At 37.2% G+C, this 21,077-nt stretch overlaps 1 protein-coding gene across 7 annotated transcripts in view; it reads right to left on the bottom strand.

Moving 5' to 3' along the window:
- Nucleotides 1–21,077, bottom strand: part of AMPH (amphiphysin) — a 249,394-nt gene that overhangs the window by 57,152 nt on the left and 171,165 nt on the right. For all 7 annotated transcript variants that reach the window (XM_054559278.2, XM_054559280.2, XM_054559279.2 and 4 more), the window contains exons 9-11: nucleotides 20,837–20,919; nucleotides 18,358–18,496; nucleotides 16,701–16,829 (exon numbers count right to left, since the gene is read on the bottom strand). In XM_054559278.2, the coding sequence (XP_054415253.1) occupies nucleotides 16,701–16,829; nucleotides 18,358–18,496; nucleotides 20,837–20,919 (351 nt within the window). The remainder of the gene's footprint in view (nucleotides 1–16,700; nucleotides 16,830–18,357; nucleotides 18,497–20,836; nucleotides 20,920–21,077) is intronic.

Here is a 21,077-nt window from a genome sequence, read left to right as displayed (position 1 = left end):
TATGGGAAAATTTATAGCACTAAACTCCCATATAAGAAAACAAAAAGGTCTGAAATCATTAACCTCACCTTCTTTTTATCCTGAATACTAGAAAAAAATATAAACAGAGCAATAAAAACCAAAGTAGAAACTGGAAATTATACAGATTAGAGTGGAAATCAATGAAACAGAAAACAAAAGACAGAGTGAGAACAAGAAAAAAGAGAGAATCAATAAGACCAAGGGCTAGTTATTTGAGACGATCAATAAAATTAATCAACATTTAGCCAGTCTAATTGGGGTAAAAAAGAGAGTGAGAGTGAACAAGGATGCAGATTACCAATATTAGGAATGAGAGAGGGAAGCATCATCATAGATATTAGATATATCAAAAAATAATAATAAAGAAATATGATGAACCACTTTATTCCAAATACATTTGACAATTTACATGAAATGGACAGATTCCATGAGAAACACAAACTACAAATACAAAAATATCACTCAAGAAAAATAGATACCCTGAACTGCTCTATTATCTATTATATAGAAATATATCAAAACAAAAGAAAACACAACAAAACAGAGCCCAGATGAGTTCTCTGATGAATTCTATCAAACCTTTAGGCAACAAATAATACCAACACAAATGTAACCAGCACACTGAAAGGGAGCAATCGATTTTCAGTTCAATTCATTCAATACCATTACCCTGGTATTAAATCATGAAAATGCTTTTCTTAAAAAAACCCTATAAACTAATATTCCCCATGAACAGGAATGTAAAAATTCTAGACCGAGCTTTAGCAAACTGACTAAAGGATATATAGATAAAAAGGATAGCATACCATTACCAAATGGGGCTCATCCTGGGACTTCATGGTTGGTTCACCATTGGAAAACCAATAAGTATAATTCACCATATTAACAAACTATCAAGAAAACTCATATGATCATCTTAACAGATGCAGCAGAGCATTTGAGAAAATTCACATTAATTCCTGTTTAAAACTCTCTAAGTAGGAATAAAAGGCTACTTCCTCAATCTGATAAAAGCCATCTAATGAAACCTACAAGTAACAAACACCATGTTTAAAAGTGAAATACTACATGTTCTTCCTCTAAGACCAAGACAAGGATGACTGCTTTACTACTTTTACTCAATATTATTCTGGTGGTACAAGAATGAAATAAGGTAGGAAAAATAAATAAAAGTCACCTAGATTGCAAAGAGAGAAGTAAACTTTATTCATAAAAGATATGATTATATATATAGAAAAATCCAATGAAATCTACAAAAAAGCTATAGAAACGAATAATTCGGTTTACCAAAGCTGCAGATACAGCATCAATATACAAAAGTCAGTTGTACTTATAGATAATAGTGTGAACAACCAGAAAAAACAGATTTAAAAACACGATTTATAATAACAATAAAAATACAAAATACTTAGGGATAAACCCAACAAAAGATGTGCAATGTACATTGCAAACTGTAAAACATGGCAGAGAGAAATTAGAGAAGACCATTAATAAAGGGAGAGATATACTGTGTCTATGCATCAGATGACTCAGTTATCATTGATCTATAGATGCGGTGCACCATGATTCAATATCTGTACTGCTTTGAATAGTACCTCCCGCCCAAATTTCATGCCTATCTGGAACCCGTATTGTCCTTAATTGACAACAGGGTCTGAACCAATGTAATAAAATAAAGATGAGGTCATACTGATTAGAGTGAGTCCTAATCCAATGACTGGTGGCCTTGTAACAAGAGGAAAATTTGGATATGTAGACACAAGGAGAATGCCCTGTGAAGACACAAGCACACAGACACACAGGGAAAATGCCATGTGATGACCAAGGTGCATATTGGAGTGATGTATCTGCAGCCAAGGAACCCCAAGGACTTTCAGCAACCACCAGCAGCTGGGAGAGAAGAAAGGATTGATCCTCCCCTAGAGCCTTCAGAGAGAGCATGTCCCTACTGACACCTTGATCTCAGACATCTAGCTGTCAAAACTGTTAGAGAACATTTTTTTTTGGGGGGGGGGTTGAATTTAAGCCACTCAGTTGTGGTGCAGCAGCCCAGGAAATAATACAATATCAACTTACAGTTGATTCTGAAGTTCATATGGAAATTCAAAGGACCTGGAATAGCCAAAACAACTCTGAAAAAGAACAAAGTTGAAAGACTAACCCTAATCACCCTGATTTCAAGATATTATAAAATGACAATAATCAATATAGCATGCTGCTGGCACAAAGGTAAGCAAAAAGATCAATGGATAATCATATGGCCCAGAAATATATCTATCTATCTATATATATATATGGTATATACATATATATTAGATAGATAGATAATTAGTTGTCTAATTTTCCACAAAGGTACAACTAATTTTCCACAAAGGTACAAAGGCAATTTAGTAGAGTAAGAATACTTTTCAACAATGGAATATTCATTTCTAAAGAAATAAATTCCAACACATACTTTGTACCACATAAAAAAATTAACTCCAAATTGGTCACAGGCCTAAACGTAACACCTGAAGATAAAACTTCTAAAAAATATTAAGAGAAAACCTTGCGATTTTTATCTTGGGTTAGATGTTACATGAAATATATAATCCATAAAAAATGGATAAATTGGATTTCATCAAATAAAAAAATTCTACTCTCCAAATTACACTGCCAAGAGAATGAAAAGAAAGCCACACACTGGGAGAGAGTATTTGCAAATCTTATCTAATAAGGGACTTGTATACAGAATGGATAAAGAGGTCCCAAAAACTCAGTTAAAAAATAAATAAATGAGCAAAAGTTTTTAACAGGCACTTCACCAAAGAAGATATATGGGTGTTAAATAAGTACATGAAAAAATACTTAACACCACTAGTCATTTGGGAAATGCAAATTAAATCAAAATGAAATACCACTATCATTTACTAGAATAGCTAAAATTAAAAATACTGACTGATATGGTTTGGATTTGTGTCCCCACTCAAATCTCATGTCAACTTGTTATCCCAGTGTTAGAGATAGGGCCTGGTGGGAGGTGACTGGATCACGGGGGCAGAGTTTTCATGAATGGTTTAGCACCATACCCCGCTTGGTACTGTATAGTGAGTGAGTGTCAAGAGATCTGGTTGTCTAAAAGTGTGTTACACCTCCCTCCTCTCTCTCTCTTCCTCCTGCTCCTGCCATGTTGGACACCTGCTCTTGTTTTGCTTTCACCATGAATAAAAGTTCCCTGAGGCCTCCCCAGAAGCAAATGCTGCCATGCTTCCTGTAAAGCCTGCAGAACCATAAGCCAATTAAATCTCTTTTCTTCATAAATTACCCAGTCTCAGGTATTTCTTTATAGCCATGTGAGAATGGCCTAATACACTAACCATGCCAAGTGTTGGCAAAGATGTGGATGAACTAGAACTCTTATGCAATGCTGATGAAAATATAAAATGGTACAAACACTTCAGAAAATCTGTCAATGTACCCCAAAACTTAAAGTATAATAATAATAAAATAAAAAAAAGAAAAAGAAAAAAAAATTAAATTTATTCCTAACGTATGATCTAGCTAGTTTATCCCTAGGTATTCATCCAAGAGAAATGAAAGCATGCATGCACACAAATATTTGTATACAAGTGCTTATGGTGCCTTTATTTATAATAGTCAAAAATTGGAAACAACTCAAACAACCATCAGATAACTTGTGATATATCCATACAATGGAATACTACTCAATAAGAAAGAATGAAGTACTGATATGTGCTACAACATTAATGAATTTCGTAAACCAAAAACTATGCTTTCTGATACTATAGGATTCCATTTATATAAAATTCTAGAAAATGCAAACTAATGTATAGCAACAGAAGATGATTGTTTGCCTAGAGATGCTGGCGCCAATGGGGAGGAGCAAGACAAATTAAAAAGTTGCTCTGAAAACTTCTAAACTTCTTGTGGTGACATATATTCATTATCTTGATTCTGGTAATGGTTTAATAGTATATATGTATGTGCAAACTCATCAAATATGTGCATATGTAAATATGTACAGTTTATTGTAGATCAATCACACATCAATAGAGCTTACTAATAAGATTAAAAAGAATCTAATAGTGGCAGATGGGTTAAACCTACCATAGCACATTCTCTTAACACAGTGCTCTGCTGCTATTTAAAATAATAAAATAAATACTAAATTGACATGGAAATACTTTTGTTATATTTGTACTAAAAAATCATAAATTAAAAATCTGACATAGAATGATTACATTTCCAAAAATATACATTTAGGTTACTATTTTTTTTTTTGAGACGGAGTTTCACTCTTATTGCCCAGGTTGGAGTGCAATGGCACGATCTTGGCTCACCGCAACCTCCGCCTCCTGGGTTCAAGCGATTCTCCTGCCTCCACCTCCCAAGTAGCTGGGATTACAGGCATGCGCCACCATGCCCAGCCAATTTTGTATTTTTAGTAGAGACAGAATTTCTCCATGTTGCCCAGGCTGGTCTTGAACTCCCGATCTCAGGTGATCCACCCACCTTGGCCTCCCAAAGTGCTGGGATTACAGGCATGAGCCACCGTGCCCGGCCACATTTCAGTTACTATTTAAATGGAAAAAAGTGGCATTTTACACACAAAATTAGTAAAAGTGAGTCCTGGGGAACAGACTTTTACTTTTGAAGTTTTACTTTTTGCTTCTCTGTAATTTACTATTTTTTTACATTAACTATGCATCCTTTTGGGCATTATTTTTATAAGCATATCAGGTAAAAGAGATTTCAATATATAACTATAGCCATAAAACATTTAGTAGTGATGCATCTGTAGGTAGTTTGCAAGTATTTGATTGACCCAGAAATCTAGCCTCCAGAGCATACACACAACACATTTTCTGAGGATCTTAACCTTTAGAATTTGAATAAAATGTATAAAATCTGTAAACACTTCAAAAAAACCACTTAGAAATAAAACATATAGTCTCTAAACCATCCTCATGGCTGCACGCAGACAAACAGACAGATGAACACACACGCACACACACACACCCATACACAAAATTTCTTTAATCATAACACAGTATTATAGTAAGCCAGATCACCATGAAGGCATAGAGATTTTCCTCTTTTCATCTTCTAGAGATTTTCATCTTTTATTCTTTCATTAAACATATTTTGAAAACCTTTACTACATCCTACGTATTGTGCTGGACACTTGTGACTTCCCAATGAGGCAAAAGAGGTGGAGTAGGAAGCTTAAGACAGAGAGGTTAAATAAAATCTTTAGGAACAAGGCCAATCAGAAGTTATCTTTTATGTAATAGAAATACCTTTCACGTAAAAGTCACAATTTACAATTTCTAACAGTGAGTAAAGTTTTAGCATTTCATCAACAATTACAATGAAGCAGTGGCCTAGGAAAATTTACCTTCGTGGTTAGAAGCTTATAACAAGATTGCTCCAGATGGGTACATTACAGTTAATGTGAGTCATATAGCACATGGACAGGGTTCAAGTGCTTTATATTGCAGTCTTAGAATGGAAAATCTTTCAGTCATTTAAAATGATGTTGCCAAGTATTTGTTCCACAAAGGAACAAGGTTTATTGTAGTATACTAGTCCTTCCTTATTTGGAGGAGTTATGTTCCAAGATCCCCAGGGGATGCCTGAAACCACAAATGGTACAGATAGTACTGAACCCTATACACACACTGTTTTTTCCTATACATACATACCTATGATAAAGATGAAGTTATCAATTAGACATAGTAAGAGATTGATGACAATAGCAAATAGTAAAATAGAACAATGATAACAATACATTGTAATAAAGGTGAATGTAGTGTGAATGTGAATATAGTCTCCCCTCGCTCGCTCTTTCCAAATATCTTACTGTTATGTAGTATTTTTGGATCATGGTTGACCATGGGTAACTGAAACCATGGAAAGTGAAACTGTGGATAAGGGGAGACTGCTGTACAGAGAATTAAAAGGATAGTATAATGCAGATCCCTTTACTCACAATCTAGACATATCGATTGTTCTCTCACATTTGCTTCATGTGCATACCTGTATTTACATAATCCTGAAATGCTCTAGGAATGAGTTGACACACAATAAACCAGACCTTCTAGGAAACTGTTTTCCTACTTTGTTTTGTTTTGACTTTGTTTTTTATTAGAACAAGTTGGTAGGCTGCAAAATCATTCCTAGTGTAGCACGTGGGTTTTGTTCATTGCCTTTACATATATTATGACTAATAGCATAAAGCCTGACTAGTCATGAGAATAGAGTCAGCAAGGAAGAGGGATAGGGCCTCTGCTTATAATGAGGTTCTACTCTGACTAGTGGAAAGACAGATGGCTAAACTGGTTGAGTAAAGGCCTCCTACCACTAGATCATGGTGTTTACCAATAATGCACTGATATGTAACAACCTGAAGAACTTTGCTAATATCACAACTCAAACAAGTTCTAGAGAACCTGCATCCTGGATACTAAGGATAGAAAGAGTGATATCGATTTGTTCATTTACTGAATGCCTGGTACTGCTCTCTTTTGGGTGCTTACAATGCTGTCACACATAGCCTACAGCATTCTGCTTTCCACTTCTGCGCTAAGAGAGGCATGGTTCAGCAGAAAGACGGCAGGTTTGCTCTTCTAGAAAGTAGGACTAATGACATGTAAATCACAGGATTGATGTCAAGGTTAAACTGAATGAGACCTTGCAGAAAGATATTTAGTAGTTTTCCCTGTTCTGTAGACAGAAAAAGCCTAGGCACTGTTAGCAGCTCTGGAGTCAGAACCTTGAAAGATAGTGAAGCCTAATGACCCAATGATTTTAAAACATTTTCAGAACACCAGATGATACATAAACTGCACTTCTTGGTTACTCCTGCTCAAGGAATGGAACAACGATGTTGGCAATCCACCAGGGCAATGAACTGACTAAATTTGGGCTTGAAATGCACTGTGTAGTTTTTCTTCCTTCTAATTTTCATCTTACTAATTCTTTCTGTCTTAAAATAATGTTAACGTGTTTACTTTGAAAAATAGCAAGGGAAAGAAGAGGCAGCTGGTCCAGAAATATGTTATGTTGAAAAGCCAGTGTGGTATTTAGAACCGGGTTACAGATATCCAGTAAGTGAGAGATGCATATGTTCATAACTGCAGGCTGGCCTCTCAGGATTACATGGGTAAAAAAATCATTTCATGGACTGATTCTGCAAGTTGAATTCTATTTCAGTTCAATTGTCTAGGGAAAACAGCATGATTTAATGAAATTAAAAAGTAAGACGCAGTATTAAGCTGGAAAACAGAAACATAAGAGTAGAAAAGCCAATGGTGCTCAATTGGTCCCAACACTCAGGATTGAAAGGCTGTGCTCACGTCTGCGTGGGAGCATGGTAGGCATTCCTGTGGGGTGATGAGCAGGGCTTGGAGAAATAAGCTTGGATGTTCAAGGGATAATTCCTCTGGATTTGTAAAGTGGAAATCTTTGATCAGAGAAAATATGCAATATCATAGTTGGGAAAAGATTTAAGAAAAATAGTTGGGGGTATCTGCTATGAAAAAATCCTGAGACAGGCAACATTTTCTTCCTCTCTGCCACTGGACACAAATAAAGTCCGTGGTAAAGAGGGACCCTGCTCCAAGCCCTGAATCTAAGGGGACTGTCATGCTTTTGAGCACCTTTCTTAAAGTTTCCTAAGTCTTCCTCTGGCAGAAGGGACCAGCTGCAGCTGCAGTGCCATCTGGTCAGGGCATCCTGAGCCTGTACCAGGACTGGGCTTTGGTTGCCATATCTCCTCTTCGGAGCACTCCCCAACCCTACTCCATGTGTACGGTCGATTATATGCTTCTGGAACTCTGGGGCTCCTATCCACAAAGGTGTTGTGAGCATGAAGATGGGGCCTGTTTCCAGGAGGGTGAGTGGTGAGATGGTGAGATTGTTCTTTTTGGTCAGCTTGGCATTTCACTTATAGAAACCCCTGAGACTGGCCATCAGAATGTTGCTGATAAGCTTATTTCAAGTGACTCCAACTTTTTATATGGAAGAGGTCCCCAGCAAAAAAATTTGCTCAGGGCCATAATCCTAAAGGGAGGGTGAACATTGGATTTTAAATCCAGTCATCAAGTTATAAGAAAAGCCAATCCAAAACACTTTCTTTTTTTTTTGAGACAGGATCTCGCTCTTGTCACCTAGGCTGGAATGCAGTACTGTGATTATAGCTCACTGTAACCTCGACCTCCTGGGCTCAAGAGATCCACCTGCCTCTCAGCCTTCTGAGCAGCTGGGACTACAGACACATACTGCCATGCCCAGCTATTTTTTATTTTTTATTTTTGTAGAGACAGGGTCTCACTGTTTTGCCCAGGCTGGTCCCAAACACCTGGCCTCAAGCAATCCTCCTGCCTTGGCCTCCCAAAGTGTTGAGATTACAGATGTGAGCCACCATACCTGGCCCCAAAACATTTTCTGAGGACAAGAATTGAAAGAGAGAGAAATAACCTTGCACATACACACATACGTTTGTGTGTATATACACATATACACACACACATATATACATATATATGTATATGTATATATACACGTGTATATACATATATGTATACGTACACGTATACATACGTATGTATATGTATATGTATGCATACGTATGTATATGTATATGTATGCATACGTATGTATATGTATATGTATGTATACGTATGTATATGTATGTATACATATACGTATATGTATATATGTATGTATACATATACGTATATGTATATATGTATGTATACATATACGTGTATGTATATATACGTATATGTATATATACATATACGTATATATACATATATACACGCACACACATATATACATATATACACACATACATGATTGCTTTATTTTTTGTCTTGATCTCTTGTTAGAATCATATTTATATGGAATAGATTTGATTTCCAGGGACAAAATATTTTTTAAATCTTTATTTCTTAAAGTGTTTTACCAAATACCCATTTCCTAGGAAAGCATATTTTGGGGGTGAAGGAGAGACTGTCTGAGAAATTCTGCCCTAAACAAAGTTGAATGGAACTTTGTTACAGAACTTTTCAGAGCCTTAAACATGCCGATGTAAACCGTGAAAAATCAAAAGGGATGTAGCCCCCTAGTCTCATGTAAACAGAGACTCCCTTTTCAAAGCATCTAATGATACTAGTTTTCCTCAAAAATATGCTTTGGAAAATGCTGTTTTAAAAGAATAATGTAGGGACACAAATACACAGGGAGGGAAAGAAAAAGAGAGAGAATGGATTTCTAAGTTCTAAGGACGGAAAAATAGGGAACAAGTTTTTGGACCTTTGGAAGATCCATTTTTGTAAACACAGAACCAGAAAGGCAACATAAACCATTGGGTCATAACCATGGGGCATCTCCCTACAAGCAGATAAGAACATTCACCAGAGAAAATTCTATGCTACATTTAAAGTTTGGGCCATTAGAGGGCTCTCCAGATCTAATGGATTTCTGTCTTCAATCCCAGGACACACTCAGGAGAGAATCATCACCGTGATGGTGCTTGGTGGAGGAGACAAACAAATCCATCCGAGACTGGGTAAATTTCAGTCATTACATTTTGAGCTTCTGGGCAGGATTAACACAAATGCTTTTCTTCCCCCATTAAGTGCATGATAAAAATAGCAAGCTGGGGACATAGATCAATCTTCTAAATGTAAATGACTCGTTTAAAAAATTAATATTAAAATAAATGTAGACGGAGCATCCTATATTGTTATATGTGTCAGAGAAAACCTTTTCAGGTACATCTAAGCTGTCTAGTTTTCAATGCTGTACTTCCTTGCAGTTAGCATCACATTTTTCCCAGGTATTGTTATTTATTCTCTCTTATCTATTTATCTGTAGATTGTCAAACACATTATTGTCTGGATGATACAGTTCATTCACGTATAATATGTAGCTTGACCTATAATCTGATCAACACATCTAAGGTTATAAGCACACATGCATACGTGTATGTGTCCAACTACCCTAAATATGGAAGACTTTGAGTCACACTAGTTTTGAAGGGAGCAGTTATGAATGGTCAATCATAGCACACACTTGACTCAGCTGGGTATTTCCCTGGAAGAAATCTATTAATTCACTGTGGTGCTTTGTTAATGGTCACTGATTTGTGCCATGTGGAATCCTGATAACTTTAAACAGTGGCTCCCACAGTGTGGTGCCAACACCAGCAGCATCAGCAGCATTTTCCTCAGAAATGCAGATTCCTGACCTCATTCCAGACCTGCCAAATCAGAAACTGCTGGATGGGCTGAAGTATCACAAAATGGCTATTTATATCTACACAGGAACAAGCCACTGAAGAAACTGCCAAGATGCTTCAGGAAGAGACAGCATCTGTATATTTTTAATTAAAGCCAGATTATGTCACTCAATAAACCAGAAAGCAGACAGAAATATAAATCCCTGTTTCACTCCCTCTTTTGACATCTTGACATGAGACGAATGGTCATTTAGTCCATGGAAACACTCCAAGTCATACTCTGTGGTCCAGCTGCTAGAGCCATGTCGCTTTTCAGATTTAGAAAAATGGCAGAAACCCCTTTCTGACTCCTCCCCAGATTAGAAGAAAACAATATAAATAAGGCTGTGCCCCCGAAAATGCACTCCTATAATGTCTCTGGTGCTTAGTTCTTCCAAAATTGACTGGAAGATGGAAGGATGTGACACACAGCAAGTGAGATATAAGAGGTATTGATGGAGAGAAGCTGAAAGCTCCCAAATTCCTTTCCCAGCAGCCTGGGCGTTATGCATAAAGCACTAGCAAAGCCTAGGCAAGGGGACCCGGGAATAGTGTCCTCACAGGAGCTGCAGCTGGAACATGCTTCTGTTTGGAAAGGCACTTCCTCTGCCCCAGTTCTTGACTTTTCCCATCACTCTCACTCAACAGTACCAGCAAAAGCTAATGCTCTTTTAAGTACTTAGGGGACTCTCCTGGCATCTGTAATTTTCAAAAGTGCTTTGATTCTTTTTCCCCCCACCATCAAGTGTCCTTACCTATGAGCCAGGAAATTACAAATAAAAAGAAAAAACATTTAAAAAGAAAGAACACTTCTGAACCTCGTCTTTACTTCACAATGAGTCTGCATGTCATGTTGTCTCTACTTCAGTTGCCTTGTCTACCAAATGGGGATGTCCTCAGCTAAGCACACAAGGCTTCTAGGTGACCAAAGTCTCTATTTGTGATGGAACTGAGAGGATGCTCTTGGAGGGTCCAGGTCAAAGCAACTGAGTAAGGGTATTGTTGCCTTAAAACACTCCCAGTTCGAAAATTCATGTAGCAAACAAAGAGAATGAAGCTGGGCAGTAGCAAATGCAAAGGGACTGTACAACTTTGGAAATTAGAATTGCTCAAGTTTGTCCCAGGACAACTGGCAGATGCTGGGTAAGATCCTTTGGTGCTAAGACAGCTATTCCTGGCGGCATCTTGGTATCCACAGACATACAATCTGGCCATGCACCGATAAACACCATTTTCAAAGGAGCTGCTAAATCACATCTCAAGCTCCAGTTAATTTTATCAAACTCAGCATCTTATGCATACAACAGAAGAAAGAAAACAATAGCTCAAAGCATTTTGCCTATTGATAAGTGTGCTTGAAAAGGATGAAAAATCATGATTTGCCACTGCATTGTGTCTGCATTTTTATTTTCTGAGGTCCCTATTATTATCAATACGCCATCTCCGCTATTATTAATATGATGTGTTTATAATCGGGATATTATGCATAGTGTAGTGATTGATGTGCTCAGTAATTATAGTACTGCATTAGCACCTCTTGTAAAATGTAAATATTATTTCAGACCCTGAGAATACTGAGAAGAAACAGTATCACCATGCCTTCTGTATGGTCTTTTACTCGTAGAAAAAAGAGATGGTTTCAGTGACATTAGAGGCAGCTCTGGAAGTCATGATAATTCTCGAGTCAATTAAAAAAAAAAAGCACAGCCACTAGCAGGTACAGGCCTGCAAGTAGCTGCGGTGGGATATGTGAACCCAGGTATATTCAAAATCAGTAGGAACACTGACTTTCATTTGCCAATTCATGTAAATAATACGCCCCTGTTGAAGGACAAAAGACTTAAAATTATTCACCTCTTTCAATTTCATTGAAATTGAAGCCACCTGGAGCCCAGGAATCAGCCTGTCTGGACTCACTAACACTGGAGCTAGTGTAACCCACATTGGAGCCAAGCACAAGCAATGCTCAGCCTGCCACTGCCTCCGCTGGGGCCCAAAGACTGGTCAACCTTGCACCCTTGTCCTCAGCAAAACTTTACCCTGGCCCCCTGCTAGCAAATGCACCCTAAGTCATTGAGGAAATCACAAGTACAACTGACACTATTTACAGCCAAATAAATCATACAAAGATCACACCACTACATGTGGCCAAAATCAAAGCCAAAATGTCTGACCCAACCAACAACATATATACATCTTCAGAGAAAAGCCCTCCCCTACAAAAACCAATTTCAAAGAACTGGAAGAAGCAACCAGATTGGAAATTGGAAGTTATACCAGATGCACAGATATCAACACAATGAAACAGAATCATAAAACAGCAAGGAAATATGACACTTCCAAAGAAACAAGATAAAGAATTCAAAATATTGCTTTTAAAGAAGCTCAGTGAGATACAAGAAAATTTTGAAAAACAAAGGAATCAGAAAAACATTTTAGGATATGAATGAAAAATTTACCAAAGAGATATTTTTTAAAAGAAACAAATAGAAATTCTGGAACTGAAGAATTTATTGACTGAAATACAAAACACATTTGGAAGCTTCAACCAGAGACTAGATCAAACAGAAGAAAGCATCTCAGAACTTTAAGACAGGTCTTTGAAATAACCCAGTGAGACAAAAATAAACAAAAAAGAATGGACAAAGCCTTCCTGACATTTGGGACAATATAATGCAATGAAATATTTGAATTATTGGTGTCCTTGAGGGCCAAGAGAGAACAAATGGGCTAGAAAATCTATTTAATGAAGTATTAGATTGAAAACATCCCAAGTCTAGCAAGAGATCTAGCCATCCAGATATAGGAAGCCCAAATATCCTTAAACAGATACAACGCAAAAAGGTCTTCTCAAGGCTATATTACAGTCAAACTACGTACTAAGGCAAAAATAAAAGACAGAATACTAAGAACGGCAAGAGAAAAGCATCTGTTTATTTATTTAGTCAGTTTATCTTTTAACTTAATCTGTTTTCTTTCAAGGCTATTACTAATATGTGAGGTTTTGTGACTGTCATAATGTTCACTGTTTTCTGGTCATTTTGTGTGTGCGTGTGTATATATGTCACATATATATGTCATACAATGACATATATGTCACCATGGTTTGGTAGTATACTGCAGTAGTACCACTTGAGTCATTTCTGTTCCTCATTTGTGTGTTTGGTCTCACAAAAAGATTGCGGAGGGATGGAGGGAGGTGGGCAAAGGTAAAATATTACCTACTGGGGACTATGTTCACTATCTGGGTGATGAGATCATTAGAAGCTCAAACCTCAGCATCACGCAATGTCTCCATGTTACAAAACTCCACATGTATCCCCTGAATCTATAATAAAATAAAAATAAAGAAGTCTCCCAACAAACAGAAGCCTAGAATTAGTTGAATTCACAGCCCAACCCTATCAATACCAGTCCTCCTGAAACTATTCCAAAAAATTGAAGAGGAAAGAACTCTCCCTAACTCATTCTACAAGGCCAGCACTATCTTAATACCAAAACCAAACAAAAACACAACAACAAAAAGAAAACTATAGGCAAATATTCATGATAAACATAAATGCAAAAATCCTTAACAAAATACTAGCAAACCAAATCCAACAGCACATCAAACAGATGACACACCACACCAAGTGGGATTTATATCAGGGATCTAAGGATAGTTTAACTTATGCAAAACAATAAACCTAATACATCACATCAACAGAATTAAGCACAAATCTACATAATTATCTCAATAGATAGAGAAAAAGCATTTGATAAAATTCAACACTACTTCATGATGAAAACTGTCAACCAACTAGGAAATAGAAGGAACTGACCTCAAAATAACAAAGGCCATATATGACAAAAGCACAGGTAGCATCATAGTGAATAGGGGAAAAGCTGAAAGCCTTCTTCTATGAACAAGATAAGGAACAAGATAAGGATGCCCACTTTCACCTCTCCCATTCAATATAGCACTGGAAGTCCTAGCCAGAGCAATCAGGCAAGATAAAGAAATAAAAGGCATTCAAATTGGATAAGAAGAAGCCAAATTGTTCCTCTTTGCTGATAGTATGACCTTACAGCTAGAAAAAATGAAAGAATCCACCAAAAAAACCCTCCTAAATTTGATAAATAAGTTCAGTAAAGTTGCAGGATACATAAAAAAAAAATCAACATACAAAAATTGGTAGCATTTCTGTACACCAATAAAGAGCCAGAAGGGAAAGAAATCAATACGGCAATACCATTTACAACAGCTACAACAAAATAAAATACCTAGGAACAAATTTAGCCAAGGAAGTGAAAGATCTGTATGAGGAAAACTACAAAATACTGATGAAAGAAAATTAAAAGGACAAGGATCACAAAAATTAATATTGTAAAAATAACCATAATGCCCAAAGCAATCTACAGATACAATGCAACGCCTACCAAAATACCAACAACATTTTTAGCAGAATTAGAAAAAATCATAAAATTTGTATGAAACCAAAAAAAGAGCCAAAATAGCCAAAGCAATTCTGAGCTAACTAAAAGAACAAAGCTGGATGCATCACATTACCTGACTTCTAAACATATTACAAGTCTATAGTAACCAAAACAGCATGACATTGGTATAAAAATAGACACGTAGACCAATGGAACAAAATACAAAGCCCAGTAATAAATCCACATTTTGACAGCCAACTGATTTTCAATAAAGGTATCAAGAACATATACTGGGGAAAGGACACCTTCTTCAATAAATAGTGCTGGGAAAATTGGATATCCATATGCAGAAAAATGAAACTGGATCCCTGTCTCTCCTGATATATAAAAATCAACTTAAGATGAATTAAAGGCTTAAACATAAGACCCAAAACTATAAAACAACTAGAAAAGGACATAGGGAAACACCTCAAGACATCAGTTTAAGGAAAATTGCATAGGTAAGACCTCAAAAGCACAGATAACTATAATAATAATAGAAAAAAATGAGGCTATATTAAACTAAATGGCATCTGCACACAAAGGAAACAATAAATAGGGTGAAGAGACAACCTGTTGAATGGGAGAAAATATTTACAGACAGACATTCAACAAGGGAATAATATTCAGAATGTACAAGGAACTCAACTCAATAATTAAAAAAACAAATAATCCCATGAAAAAGTGGGCTAAGGACATAAATAGACACTTCTCAAAAGAAAACATACAAATGGCCAACAGATATACAAAAACATGCTTAGCATCACTAAGTATCAGGGAAATCCAAATCAAAACCAAATTGAGATGTCATCGTACCCCAGTTAGAATGGCTATTATTAAAAGAACAAAACATAACAGATGCTGGCAAGGATATGGAGAAAAAGGAACGCTTAGACAATGTTGGTGGGAATAGAATTAGTACAACTAGTACAGAAAACAGTAGGGAGATTCCTCAAAAAAACTAAAAATAGAACTACCATAAGATCCAGCAATCCCATTATTGGGTACTTATCCAAAAGAAAAGAAATGTGTATATCAAAGGAATACCTGCACTTGCATGGTTATCACAGCACTATTGATAACAGTAAAGACAGAGAATCAACCTAAGTGTCCCTTGATGGGCAAATGGATATAGAAAATGTGGTATAGACACACAATGGAATACTACTGAACCAAAAAAGAATGAAATAATGTCGTTTGCAATAACATGGATGGAGCTGGAGGTCATTATGTTAAGTGAAATAAGCCAGGCACAGAAAAGACAGATGCCATGTATTACTAATATATGGGAGCTTAGAAACAATCTATCTCACGGAGATAGAGGATAGAATAATAGATACCAGAGGCTGAGAAGGATGTGTGGGTGGAAGGAGGAGACAAAGAGAGGTTGGTTAGTGGATGCAAACATACAGTTAGATTGAACAAATAAGCCCCAATATTCAATAGCAGATTAGGGTGACTGTAGTCAGCAACGATGTATTAGGTATTTCAAAGTAGCTAGAAGAGACGACTTGAAATGTTACCAATGCATAGAAATGATAAATGCTCAAGGTGATAGATACCCCAAATACCCTAACTTGATCATTCCACATCCTATGCATGTAACAAATACATGTGTCCCATAAATATGTAAAATACTTGGTATCAATACAACAATTTTAAAAAATAAGATAAACTATTCATTTTATACTTTTCAATATTTTTCCAATTTTCTATAAGTATATACTACCCTTAATAAAAAAATAGATAATTTTCAAATACTGTACATCTCCCATTTAAGAATGCTTCAGACTAACCAAGTAATTAAAACAAGCCTGAATGACAACTAAAATTATATTGTTGGTTCTGGCACCACCACTTTCTTTAGGGCTAGCCCCTGAGAGTCCTTCCACCATGGGACTTTTATGGACATACCAGCCCTGAACCAGGCACTTACCTGGGAAGGTGTTGTCACACTGATTTCTGGAACAAAGTTGTCCTCAAAGAAACTGATGATGTTCTCCTGCTGCAGTTCCTTTGTCGGGGTGACTTTAGGTAGAGGTGGGACAGGAGGCCCTTTCCTTGTCTAGGAAGCATTAAATACAAACATTAATCCAGGCAAAGACATTGTGTCAGCCATGAAGAAAGCACATGAACAGAGCTACATGGACAGATTGAGCTCTGATTGAAACTTATATCTGCATACAGCAGCAAGCCTATCTGATACAGGTAAAGAATGCTGTCTACTTGTGAGGCTCTCAAACAAAACTGAGGCTATAAGAGTCCATTCATCTCAACTCAAGTACAATACACAGAGCTGCAGGGCCAGGTACATATACTTTAAAGGTTAAACTAGGGCAATACCCTCTTCTGAACTAAACTGAAAATAATTTCTCATTTCAGAAATAAATTAAAATTTCAAAACTAAAGCAGCTTTTCATTTGAATTGGTGAGACCAACTATAGGCAGCTTACATTTCACTTTCCATTCAAGGATTTTGAAAAGTAGAAAACTTTAAAGATCTGTTTAATACATGTATCTTCCCAAGACTTTCCTTAGTTCAACTACATATAGATGGTCCTCAACTTACGATGGTTCAATCTATGATTTTTTCGGACTTTAGGAAAGTGTAAAAGCAATAGGCATTCAGCAGAAAGTGTGAAGATACTCTCTCATGAGGCGGGGCAGTGGCAGTGAACCACACTTCCCAGTTAGCCCTGTGATCACGAGGGTAAATGACTGCTATTATGTTCTACAGTGTACTATAAACAGTAAATTACACAAGATATTCAACACGGTTATAAAATAGGCTTTGTGTTAGATAACTTTGTCTAACTGTAGGCTAATGTTAAGTGTTCTTGGCACGTTTAAGGTAGGCTGGGCTAAGTCATGATGCTCAATAGGTTAGGTGTATTTAATACATTTTAACTTGCAATATTTTCTACTTATGATGGGTTTATCAGGACACAACCCCTTTGTAAGGCAAGCAGCATCTGTACAAGAAAGCTTGAACTGGACTGGGGACTATAAATTTTTCTACAGAAATTTCATTTTCACCCAACATAGGGAGAATAAAGGTGGTAGTTTCTCTCTACAGTTACCTTTGCCCAGCCCTTATTGTTTCTCTTCAGTTATTTCTTCAATTCAGTTTTATTAAGTGGCCACTCATATGCAAGTGTGTGTACTAAAAAATGTCCAGGTGTACCAAAAAATGTGAGATGACATATAAACATAACTGCTTTTCTTGGAAGTACTTGCCGACTCTAAACCACTAGGAGAGGGAAGCTTTCATGCAGAGGTAGGATTTAAATGGAGCACTGAAAGAAAAGAGTTTTGTAGCAAGAGATAGGAGAAGAGAGAGCATGCTCGCCTGAGCATGCTGAGAACGTGGTAAGTCCCAAAAAACTTGAATATAGGGCATGTGAGGAAATATCAAGTCAAACAAGAAAAGCAGGTGGATACCTTCATGACAGTCACAATGCCTAAAGCCTCACATCTCAGTCTCCCTAACTGGAAAGTTCTCTTAAAGCCCCGGCACCATGGGATTATCCTAGATGGGGCCACCTTCACCTCATCATGAGCTCTATCCCCCAATATATTTGACCTCTTCCTACCTGTGAAGGTGACCGAGGCCGTGCTGGTGCGGGAGACGCAGGTGCTAATGTATGATTTGGACTTGCTGTCGGGCTCGGGAGGGGTGAAGGCTCCTCAGGCGGTGATGGTGTCTTTGCAATGCGGAGAGGACCCGAATCACTAGAGGAACACAGGGGATTGGGCAAGGGGCCTTCTCAAGAACAGTATTCATCTGATCAGGGGTTTTCCATCTCAGAGAAACCCAGAAGCCTAACAGGTACTGTCTGTTCTCCTGCTCTCCCCTTCCAGGTTAATTCTGGTTAATCACAACAGTGATGGTGATAACTGGTACCATTTATTTGCACTACGGAGACCTCATTCATATATTATCTCTTGTCTTCACAGTAGCCACTTTACAAGTAGTAAAGTGGGGCATAGACAGGTTAAAAATAAAAACTCTAAAATCACCCAGCAATTTAGTGAATCTGAATTCAGGTCTTAGTAATGCAAGCCCTCTGTTCTTTCAAACGAGCTCTGCAAGAATCTTCCAAACATAAGCTGAATTGATTTTACTCGTTTCACTTTCTATTTACAAGAGAATCTTGCCATGTCATAATCTATAAAAAACTATGAAAATTGTAACTTTTATATTAAAAGGTAGCCTTAGGATAGTGTTAGTAAGGATTTTGTAGAAGTGCTTTCTAATAACATTTGGAAATAAACTCACTAATTATTTCTCTTTCTAGGCCTTATAAATAACTACTCAACTCTGGCATCTTGAAATGTGCAACAAAATCAGACAAGATTCAGTTTCGTTTACTAAGAACCCACCATGTTCCCGGCATGCGGCCAGATGCTCGGGAACAGCCCAAACGTGATGACTAAGAAGCACTCAGGACACATCCTACTCTCTAAGAATTTCTAAAGTCTACAGCTTGAAGAAACAGAGTCTGTACCCCAAAATAAAAGAGCATGTACACAGCAGCATGGTCTACATACTCAAAGGGCTGAGGAAACTGGGTCCTTTAGCGAGAACACAGACATGCCACATGATTGGGGTCATATGCCAGCAATCATGGCCTCAGACAGAAACATAGCCCCAATCTAAGCTTAATAGAGATGCCACTGAGCTCACTCACCACCTCATTCTGCAGAGGAATGTGGAAAAAAAAATGAAAGGAACATTCATTAAGTGGTCATGGCCCCACTTTTTCTTCACTGTATCTCATTTGGCAACATTAAAATTTTCAGATGAATTTGTCCCTTTCATTTCCATGTAAGGGAACAACCCTAAATTTTTTCATGCACTTCATTTTTAAAACACTCAAATGTCATTCTGATATTCCTATTCCAATTCTTCCTTTGTGCCTAGCCCCATACTGAAGTAACCATATGGAAAACAGTAACTCTGCCTCTCTTATGTATTCTTTCAGGCAATATTCTTTCCCTTAGGAAGAGAAGATATACTACTGCTTACATAGTATAGAAACCATAGCAGAACCTATAAGTAGGGCTAATCCAAAGAGCAGGGAATAATAAAATTAACAATCTCTAGAGGGATCCAAACATTAACATATGTAGAAGTTGGTTCATGTGTATGACTATGTGTGTTTTCATAAATGTATGCCAATAAGTGTTTGTATTAAAATGGCAAATATAGAATGTCAGGACTGTATATTACCTTGGAAAACATGTAGTTCAATAGTATCTTTTTCTTTTTTCTATTGAATTAAAAAAAATGAGACCTCTAACCAGAGAGGTTTTTAACTTACTCAAGGAAGGCAAAGCAAGTTAACTGCAAAATCAGAAAACCGAAAGCTGGGTCTTCTGACTCCCAGCTCACTAGCCATCATTCTCTGAGTATACAAAATTGCGAAGGATGGAATAAAAAGGATTCCAGAATCACCGGAGAAAGCTGGTGTGCAGCAGAACCCTGGCAAGGCAGACAGTTCACCTATGGATCATTGGGGCTCTGGGGTATTTGACTGGCATACTCATAATGCAACATGCAATAAAACAAAAACAGCACAGTGTTCACCAGATCAAGAGTCAGGAGGTAAGACGAAGATGAGATCTCACCTACTTCCTCTTTCCTTTCCCAAAATGGATTCATAAAAGATGTCAGCATCAATGATAACAATCAGGACAAACTGTCATAAACTTAGGGAATTCCTTTCTTCTCCAGAGAAAATATTAAGTGCATAACAAATTATATATTACAACAAGCATATACATTATATATTAAAATTTCACACTGTTGCTATCAGGCCTCATGGAAAGCAGAGAGAGGCAGAGAGGCAGAAAGTCAATGCTGTTGTGACAAGAAGAAGAATCCTAGTTGGGTCACTGAAGGCCAGAAATAAATGTAAAAGCACAGAAATAAAATTAGTGTCAGCTTCTAGGGTGAAAAGGCTCCTGCGAGACTTTTGTAGGATAAATAAAATAGTACAGGCTGGTCCACAGATTGCAGAAATTTTAACAAGCAGGACATTACAGGTGCTCCAATGAGCAGGGGCCTACCTGGGCGCTCCTTGGATGGTGAAGGCCTTGTCGGCGTGCTGGTCACCCAGTTTCGTCATCACTTCATACAGTTTGTGGCAAAGCTAAGGGAACAGAGGCCACTTGTCTATTAGTCACATGTCATTCTGGTGCCAATTCAGGCTATTCTCCCCACGAAAGAAATTGCTTATTGAGAAACTATAAATTTTATGATAGTTTGGATGGCCTCAGGATAACTGAAATTCTGTATAAGGTTAAAATT

Source organism: Pongo abelii, chromosome 6 (genome assembly GCF_028885655.2).
Source record: "Pongo abelii isolate AG06213 chromosome 6, NHGRI_mPonAbe1-v2.0_pri, whole genome shotgun sequence".
NCBI classification, from domain to species: Eukaryota; Metazoa; Chordata; class Mammalia; order Primates; family Hominidae; genus Pongo; species Pongo abelii.
The sequence above is the reverse complement of the archived record's forward strand: the minus strand, read 5'-3'. Positions and strand labels throughout refer to the sequence as shown.